General features: G+C 39.6%; 2 protein-coding genes across 2 annotated transcripts in view; both read left to right on the forward strand.

Annotated features, from left to right (window-relative positions):
* The first annotated feature begins 329 nt into the window (after window positions 1-329).
* LOC136129053 (zinc finger and SCAN domain-containing protein 23-like) lies at window positions 330-2,107 on the forward strand. Its single transcript, XM_065885136.1, is given in 6 exon segments — window positions 330-737; window positions 986-1,133; window positions 1,491-1,801; window positions 1,803-1,940; window positions 1,942-2,058; window positions 2,060-2,107. Coding segments are annotated over 6 exon segments (1,170 nt in total).
* Window positions 2,108-9,776: 7,669 nt separating this feature from the next.
* Window positions 9,777-10,040, forward strand: part of LOC136129673 (zinc finger and SCAN domain-containing protein 23-like) — a 1,249-nt gene continuing 985 nt past the window's right edge. Inside the window, 1 exon segment of the mRNA XM_065885990.1 lies at window positions 9,777-9,783. Coding sequence (XP_065742062.1) covers window positions 9,777-9,783 — 7 coding nt within the window.

Below are 10,040 nucleotides of genomic sequence, written 5' to 3' on the forward strand. Positions count from 1 at the left end.
TTATTTGAGCTGATTCATTCAGGATGATCAAAATGGTCCCTTCCTTCAATAAAACTCGGGGAGGGTGTGTGGTGTTGTTTTGGTTTTGTTTGCCTTCCTATATTCATCAGTATTTGAATAGTCCTTATTAATCATGCATTTATATTCTTCATTAGACGAAGTTACTGATTTTAGTATAAATACTCCCAGTGCCTACCAGCAGACAAGATTTTCTACATTTTAATACTTTTTTTCCTGCAAATTATTTTTTAGATTTTGGGATTTCCAGAAGAAAAGATCAAGGGGGAATTATCAAGAATACATTCATTTTCTGAATAGTTAAACCTCAAATGACCACAGCCTTGGCCCTTCAGACTCCAGAGATGCAGGAAGGACTTATAGCAGTGAAAGTAAAAGAGGAAGAGGGAGACCATGCCTATGGGCAAGAATCTGGCCTGTCAAGAGATAACCCTCGCACCAGAGAGATCTTTCGTAGACGCTTCAGGCAATTCTGCTACCAGGAGACACCTGGGCCCCGAGAGGCTCTTCGAAGACTCCGGGAACTCTGCCATCAGTGGCTGAGACCAGAGATGCACACCAAGGAGCAGATCCTGGAGCTGCTGGTGCAGGAGCAGTTCCTGACCATCCTGCCCGAGGAGCTACAGGCCTGGGTGAGAGAGCACCGCCCAGTGAGTGGAGAGGAGGCGGTAACTGTGCTGGAGGATTTGGAGAGAGAGCTGGATGAACCAGGAGAGCAGGTGGGAAGATGGGAGAACAGGGGTTTGTACTTGTATGATCAAGCATGGGGTTTCAGTGCAGTAAGAGGAGGAGAGAGGAAAAGATGGATTTCTTTATGCCTAACTTGATCTGTAATAGGCTCTTAATCTCTCTGCCTTGTTTTCTTTGCCAATTTCTTGAGCCTTCTTTTCCTATCCACTGGTCCTGAGAAGGCCTTTGCAATGTCTTCTCTGATATTTGGTTCCTAACTGTCCTTGATTTTTACCAGGTCCCAGCCCATGATCATGAACAGGAAGAGCTTGTGAAGGAGAAAGCAACTCTAGGAGCAGCCCAGGAGTCATCTGGTGGCCAGCTCCAAACCTTGGAAGAGCAGCCTCAGTGGAACTTGCGAGGCGTGTGCCCAGTTCAGGAGATCGGTGAGGATTAGAATTTCCGCAGGAAGCCTAACTCATTCCCTGAATGGTCATTGATTGAGCACATTTACTTAGTGTCTGCTGTGTGCCAGGCACTGAGCTGGGTACGGGGGAAGCAGTGATGAGGAAAGTAGACGTGGTTCCTGCCTTCAGGAAGTTTACAGTCTGGTGGGAGAGAAGCAGACAGTAAGCAAGCAGTTATGATACACGGCATCTTCTCCTGAAGTCCCGGTATAATTGTTGGGAGTGGGAAAGTAAACAGAAAATGTGTTGCTTGTCCCTTTCCACCCACTCTCCTGACCAGTTTTTTTCTTTCTTCTTTGGAAACATAACATTCATGCCATCCATTTATTATTTCAGATGATGAGGCTGGGACTTGGAATGTGGAGTTAGCCACAGAGAGGGATCTGTCTAAAGAAACGAAATCTTGTGTGGAAATACCTGAAAAATTGAATGGTGATATTATTCCAGTGCCTGAGTGTGGAGAGACCTGTGACCATGAAGGCAGATGGAAAGAGCAACGGGTAAGCTCTTCAGTGGAGAGACCCTATATCTGTGGTGAATGTGGGAAAAGCTTCACCCAGAATTCCATCCTCATCGAGCACCAGAGAACGCACACGGGCGAGAAGCCCTATGAGTGTGATGAATGTGGGCGGGCCTTCAGCCAGCGGCTCAGGCCTTTTCCAGCACCAGAGACTCCACACTGGGGAGAAGCGCTACCAGTGCAGCGTTTGTGGTAAAGGCTTCAGCCAGAACGCTGGGCTTTTCCATCACCTCAGGATCCACACGGGGGAGAAACCTTACCAGTGCCAGTCAGTGCAGTAAGAGCTTTAGTCGACGTTCTGTCCTCATTAAGCATCAGAGAATTCACACTGGAGAAAGACCTTATGAATGTGAGGAATGTGGCAAGAACTTCAGTTACCACTGCAAACCTTGTCCAGCATCGGAAAGTCCACCCTGTGGCTGAATCCAGCTAGCTCCTTGGAACAGGTAGGGCAAAATTTCATGATGTCAGACCACTAGGCATGGTAGCAAGGGTTCTGGTCCTTACTTTGTCTCTGAGAGAACAAAAAGAGATTAATCCTCTAGTATAGGAAGCTCCAAGGAAGACCCAGTGAAAAACGTTCTTATTTTTATGCTGAGAGACGCATAATATCTTAAATATATCTGTCGGAATCTCTTTGGTCAGTGACATCCATACTCTGCAATACTGAATATTGTGTTGACTTCATCAACATAGTCTCACACACATCTGTCCCAAAAGTCTTCTACATGTACTTCAGGAAAACTCCTTCATCCTAGTTTTTAAAAACTTTTTTAAAAAAGTCTTAAAAAATTATATGCAGCCTGAATACAAAATGTCAAAGGTAGTTCACTGAGTATTTAAAAATTAATTTAAAAACAATTGCAGTAAAATCCGAAATGTAAACTATTAGATTAGTTTCCATTCACATGAGATAGGATAATTTGCTTTTTAACCTACAAAAGGGGGCAGATGAATCCTCCCATAAATATACAGAAGGCTTCTCCCTGTAGAGGTTTAGTAATTCAGCCTTCGGTTTAGGAACCAAGGTATTGAAGCAACCATATATTATTAGTAGCTCAATGGCTAGTCATAACAAATATTGCTCATGATTTTAAATTTTGCAAAGACCAAGACACTTAGCTAAAAATCTGATATCTCACTTCAGATCTTTATTGTGAAAAATATAGGCCTCATTGTATTTTTCCTGTGACTTATGAGCATTTTGGGTTTTTTCTTTATTTAAACTTTTGTTATGGAAAATTTCAAACATATACAAAAGTAGACAGAAAAGTATGATCAGTCTTGCATGTTGATTGCTTTTTATAACCTCCATGCCTCTCAGCACTACCTGTTGATTATTATCAAGGTCATACATAAAAAGATTTCTTTCCCTTAACACTGACTGAGTGTTAAAAAACTTTATACTAAGGCCAGGAGACCAAAAAAAATGAAAACTCTATGGTGATAACAATCTGGATTGGAATACCAAATACACACACAGGTAACTTAAGAGTAATAGAAACGCTCTAAGGGACCTCAGAGATCACTTATGCGTGCCCCTATTTGACAGATACGGAAACAGAAGCTCTAGGAAGTGACTGTGTAAGATCATGACAGCTAGTTAATGGAGCTGGAACTAAAACCCTCTCTCCTAATTCCTAGTGCAATGCTCTTTCTACTAAGCCCCTGGAAGCACTGTATTGCCATATAGAATTTAGAGCACTTACAAGGCACTGAGGTTTTGCTTTTTTAGCTCAACAAACCCTCCCATCTATATGTTTCAATAAATGTACAGCCTATTTAATTTACAGTGGAGCTCCAGGAAAGATTCCTCCCATTTATCTCTCATTTGAGGCATTTTATTTTTTTTTGTAGTGAGTGATTATTTTTAACTTTAAATTTTAATTTACTTAGAAGGAGTTTTTTAAAAAAATTCTTTCTTGACCTGGTTCTAATATCGAAACAACACTGAAAAAAGGTAGCTATCTTTCCCTTATAGGTAGTCATTTACTAGTTTCTTATGTATCTTTCAGTGTTTCTTTATATAAGTACAAGAAAATATGAATATATAATCTTATTCCCTTGTTACACAGAACGATGGCATACTATTTATATTCTTCTACACCTTATTTTCATGAAACAATATAATCTTTAGAGATTTCTGCATTATAACAGAGAGCTTCCTTATTCTATTTACAAGTTGACAATATCTCATTTGTTGGTGCTCCATAGTTCAACATACTCCTACAGATGAAAAATCACTACTTCAAAATGTTATATATTGTTTCATTCTTCTCCCCAGTTTAGTCCAAGTCAAACACTTTCTATTTAAAAGCTAACAATTTCCACGAGCTAGGAAACAAGGTTTGGATGACTAGAATTACACATAATGCTTCTGTGGAGAATGGAGAAGTGATAGGTGGTATTTTTCAGTTTCATGTATTTTGTTCTGTTATATATTCTTAGACCTAACATTTCAAACTATTTGTGTCACTACTTGTGACTAATTGTAGGTATTATCAACAATCTTAGAAGAAAAAAAGTCTTAAATGTCCTCAAGAGTATATTTTATTGTCTTGAGGTTTAAATTATATCCAAGAGAAATACATAGGGATTTTAGGATGAAGTTAAGGAAAATATAGTAGATATAAGTTTGAAATAAAATCAACTTCTCAAAAAAACTCAACTTCTCAAGTTAAATATGTATTCCATATAGTGATATAGTACATATACTATTACAATCTGAGTTCATAAGCATTTTAAATGTTTCTCCAATATGCTGAAGCAGTATGTTTGGATAATTCAATTATATCAGCTCTTAAAAGGTTTAAAATATGAACAGATTAGTATTTTAGAGGATGAATTTCTAATGGACTGAGTTTTTACACTTGCAGTTGAAGGTTGGATATTTGGTTTGTTCTGTGCCTGTTTTTTTTGTTTTGTTTTGTCTACAGCTTCTCAAACATTCTCACTTTTCTCAACAACTGGTAAAATGCCAAGAAACAAAATACATTATATATGCTGTAGAGACAGATGTACTGCTTAGAATGCAATGATGGTTAACACAATTAAAATGACTGACAGTTCACCAAACTAACTTTCCTTGTTTTCTGATACTAATTGTACTAATTCTCTTATGCTAATTCTTTTATCTAGGATGCACATTCCTCATTATGTGAGAAATAATATTTGTCTCAACCTATAGACAGTGGCACGTAGACTTTGACTTCTTCTGTGATTATTCCAGTCTTCCTGGCCAGAAGTCCTTAGTTGTCTCCCTTTTACATTTATAAATTTCCCTCACTTCTCCTCTCTTTTCTGCCCTGGCTCCTTTTATTCAGCCTATGAAATCTCTAGTATTGCTCTCATTTCAGGTGTTCCCTGGACCAGTATCCATCCCTCCCTATCCCCTTGAAAAGTTCAGTCTGAGAGAGCAGATTTTGGTTTTATGGTTGAGCAAGGTGTAAGAAATATTGATTCAAATCCAATTAAATAGCCTTACTGGTTCTTGAAGGATAGTCCAGCACCCCTTTGAGCACTGTTAGGACAGTGGACACTGCATCAAAAAAATGGCTAAGTATCTTGCAACCAAAACCTGCCTAGAGCTGTAGATAGAGCCCTGAAGATTCTCTTTCACTATAATTTTGAGTTGAAGGTCAGGATAACAGGAGAATCAAGTCTCTGTCCATATGTTGTATTTGGAAATGACTCCTATTTTCTATATCTGACAATACTTTTCTTTTAAAAAACATAGTTATAATTTATAGTAGAAGATTGTTTTATCTTTTTCTAGTAAGACAAAAATTATCTCTGAGGAAATTTTAAAATAAAAATAGGTCAAAATTATTATAAAATATAAGTATTTTCTGTGGAAGAATTTTGAAATATAAAATATATATGAATATACATGTGTCATTGGTTAAATGTTGAATTAGTAATTGAGAGAAACGTAGATTCTTTGCAGAGGGAGGTGGAGGACAGAGGAAAGTGTTTTTGGCACAGGGAATAGGGTGAGGCAAGACCCCCATTTTAAGATATGCTCAAGAGCCAGGGGTTTTCCAGTTTGGGTCACGGAGTTCCTGCAAAGAAGTGCGGGAGTGGGAGATTGTAGGCGAGGGCCAGATTGAGAGGGCCTTGAACACTTTCCTAATGCACTGAGTCTTTGTTTGATAAGCAGTGTAGAATCATCAAAAGTATTTTTTGTGTGTGATGGGAGCTTTTTACTATAGAATCAGAGAATATTGAGCTTTAAAAAGAAAATTTGGAGTTTCGCTCACTTCATACATGAGAAAAGTGAAACCCAAGTGGTTAAGTACTTATAGTGATCTTTCTAGTTTTTAATCACATTGTTTTTTTAAAACAAAACTATGAACAAAGATCATCGTGAATTATATGTAGTTTCATGGACACTTAGACTTGGAGCCCTAAGACACATTTGCAAAAAACATCTGCAAAAAACAAATGGGATGGAAAGAGAAAAAGGATGGACAAAATGTGAGAACATAAAAAGGAATCAGACAGAAAGCAAAATGAGACACCAAAACTCTGGCCAATAATGGTGACCAAAGAGAAGGAAAAATAAGATAGATGCAGAGACAGCATTACCAAGACAAGTGCTTCATCTTCACAGTACTTATTAGAAATTCCTCCATCTCAGTTGTTCCAAGTGTCTTAGGTACAGGAGTCTCAAGCAGTGAAAATAGTCTCACTGCCTTCGCTCCTCACTCATTTTAGTACTTTCCATAAAAAGGAGAATAGGGAGAAGAGCACAGTCTATAAATTACTCTGTGATGTTTTTAGGTCTCTCTGGACCCACATCCAGATTTCCATGTCAGCTACCTTAGCTGTATGATGAAGCCACTGTTTCTTGGTGTATACCTGCATTAGAATCACCTGGGCTGTTTGAAATGCAGTTGCCTGGGCCCCACCCCAGACTGACTAAATCAGTGGTTAGGTTACTCAGAGGGACCCGATTATGCAAAGATTTAAAACAGTGGGGAGCAAGCCGACCTCTGCCCCTCTTGTTGGCGCTTTCCTTAGGTGGATGTTGGTTATTGCTTCTGACCCTGGAAGTTAACTGACAGTTGGTACCTTAAGAGACTGTAGGAGAGGGACCCTGAAGGCTGGGACGTCAGAGGACCGGGTCCTAAGGGAACCTAGGGTTGCGAGAATCCGGTGAGAGTGGCCAGGTGTCCTCAGTGGAGTAGAAAGATATTAGCCCAGACTGAGTGGCTGCTGGACCCCAGAGGTTACGAGCCCTCGTCGATTTTCCTGCCTGAGCTATTAGGAGGAAGCCAAGCACCCTTAGGCGTGCCAGGTTGCCAGATCAACCACTGAGATAACGGGTCCTCCAGGTTTCCTAGAGAGGCGGCTGAGGAGCCGGCGGAGATGCGGTCAAGCGTTGTGACTTATTTCCAGTTCCTGGTGTGAGCTGTAGCCCAAATATCCCGTTTCCGTCGGTGCTTCCCGACTCTGGTCAGGTATAGGTGGGTATCTGGCTCCTCCCCACGCAGGATGCTCTGTACTTCTGCAAAGACCTTAGGGTTGGAGTTTGGGGTGTGCCCCCTTTCTCCAGGACTGGCTTGGGTTCTTCTCCCTTGCCTTACATAGATCCCTCAGGATCCGACTCCCTTTTCCGTGTCGGTGCTTCCGGATGTTTCAGAGATGCAGAGAACTGAACACAAATGCTGTACAGAGCCTGGTCTGTGCAGACTACTTGCTTCTCGAAGGAGACGTAGATTCACCAGCAGGGAGCACCCTCCAGTGTCCATCGGCTGACGGATCCTTAAGGCTAAAAGATGGTTTCTTATACCTTACCTGAATTTATCTGAGCAGTTTTTCAATTTTCATTAAAATCCGTTGTAGTAATGGTCATGATTACATATTTGTACAGTAGAAGCTTAGCTCTTTTAAAAAGTATTTTACTATAATGTGATCCTCGCAATTTTGCAAAACAAAGCTAAGTGCCACGTGAATTTCTGTGGCTAAGAAAACATTAAAGAGTGTGGTAGGGGAAGGTAGCCCCTCATTACTGCCTGATAGAAGTAGAAGTCCAGGTTCCCCACCTGATTTACATTGAGCTCCTCCTTACTGTTGGGTAGGGGTAGGAGTTCTGGCTTCCACATGGTCACCACAGACACTGTGTGAGCGCAGACTTGTTATTGCTGGGTGATGGTGAAAGTCCTGACTCTCTACTGGCCCTTTTCTGGCATTGCCTCAGTGTCACCCTCCCCTACTTCCCCTGCCACAGTAGTTTCAGAGAAAACCAGCTGAAACCTAAGGTTTAATTAAGATCCAGTCTCATAACAATACAAAATGTCCACATTTCAATAAAAAATCACTCAAATACCAAGAACCAGGAAGATCTCAAACTGAATGAAAAAAGAAAATTAAAAGATGCCAACACCAAGCTGACAGAGATGTTAGAATTAATCTGACAAAGCAACCACGATTAAAAAAAAAAAGCTTCAATGAGAAATTGTGAACACATGTAAAAAAAATGAAAATATAGACAATGAAAATATAGAAAGCCTCAGTCAGGAAATAGAAAGTCCTAGCAAATAAATAGAAGATATAAAGAAAAACCAAATGGAAATTTGAGAACTGAAAAATACGTTCTCAACAACAGAATGGAGAAAAAGCATCTGTGAAGTAGAAGATAGAACAACAGAAATAACTCCATCAGAACAACAGAGAGAAAATGGACTGGAGAAAAAAATATATAAGGGAACAGAATGTAGTAGGCTGAAAAAATAGCCCCTCAAAGGTATGCCCTGTTATTTATATAATTATATAACATATAAACTTAATTATGCTACGGCTTGCTACAGTACCTCTTCATAAACCATTGCTAATTCGTGGTTACAGAGAACAGCTCAAATATGCTCTCTTACGGTCTCTGCTTCACAAACTACTGGACGCAAGCTTCTTCTATGTCTTTGAAATTTAGTTTCCCTAAGTCAGCTTTAAGATATGGATCAGAATTAATCTAACTTATCATTTTAGCATGGTCTTCCCTACTCAGTTGCCTCATTCTTTCACTTTATATGCTACTTCCTGCTGGTTTGCACTTTCCAGCACTGTCACTAAAACTTCCTCAAAATCTGTACAGGAATTAAAATTAAATCCATCCACACAACCAACCATGCTTCAAAAAAAAATGAACCGTAGAATAAGTAACCTAGATACAGTGACTTTACCCCCAACTCAGCTTCTAAACACTCATCCATTACTGCGTTATGGACGATTTGTTTGATTTTTGAATCCTCTATGGCAAAGATGAAAATTCTTCTTGCAACACAATTCAAATGTGAAGAAGATAGACATGCCTTTGACTATTAATCTAGTCTTCTAATATCTCATCATTGGTTTACTGTAAAAGAAAGCAAGGCAGAATGAAATGTTTAATCCTGTTTAAAATTTGGTCTAAATCCAATAATATAAACATTCCATTCAGATTACAGAGTTCCTTTTTTTATTTAACAGATATAGTATTAAGGAAACCACCTTAAGGCAAGTAGCGAGCCATATAACAAAGGTAGTGTTTTATGTTGCTTTATAGTTTACAATGTATTTTCACATTAGTGCTTGATTTGATTCTCACAACAATCTCAAACAATTTAGGCTGCTATTGTCCCCATTTGATAGATGAGGAAGTGAGAGGTTAAACATCTTGCCCAAGGTCACAGAGCCAGGAACTGGCTGACCCAAGACTCAAAGCCATGCCTCCTGCCTTCAAATCCTGCCTCATTCTAATGCATGACAAGCTTCCCCAAACCACAGAACACTAAGCCACTGCGTGATGCGGTACATCGGTTAAGACGTTTTGGACTGCAAGTAATTGAAATTTCAGCTCAAACTAGCTAAAATAATAAAGGACATTTATTAACACATTATAATAATACAAAGGAGTTCAGGGGAATGAAAGATTAAGTTGGTAGATGCAATGGCTTGTCAATGTCACCACTACTTTGCCATTTATTAATCAATTAACTAAAGGCAGATCTTTAGGCTGCCTTCCCTCTCCATCCATAAATTAGATGCCTGCCAGCAGCATCTGGGGTATTTAATTCCTTGTTTACATTCAGTAGGGGAGTGGGAGACAGACTGCTACCGTAATCATGGAACGTATGTCCTTCTCTTTGTTTGATTTGAGCAAGTTAGGTTATGGCCAGAGAGAGTGTTTGTTTACACATTGCCCCACTACCTTGGCATTTAGGTGGGAACACGTGACTAGTTCAAAGCAATGAACTATGAGGAGAGAAATGAGTCACTTCCAGAATGAGGCAGATAATAGCATGTGTGCCTCCTCCATTTCTTTCTTTCCCTGATGTAACCTAGGGGATACACGGTAATATGTTAAACTAGCAAATAGATCACAGAAT

Source organism: Phocoena phocoena, chromosome 10, assembly GCF_963924675.1.
Source record: "Phocoena phocoena chromosome 10, mPhoPho1.1, whole genome shotgun sequence".
NCBI lineage: Eukaryota > Metazoa > Chordata > Mammalia > Artiodactyla > Phocoenidae > Phocoena > Phocoena phocoena.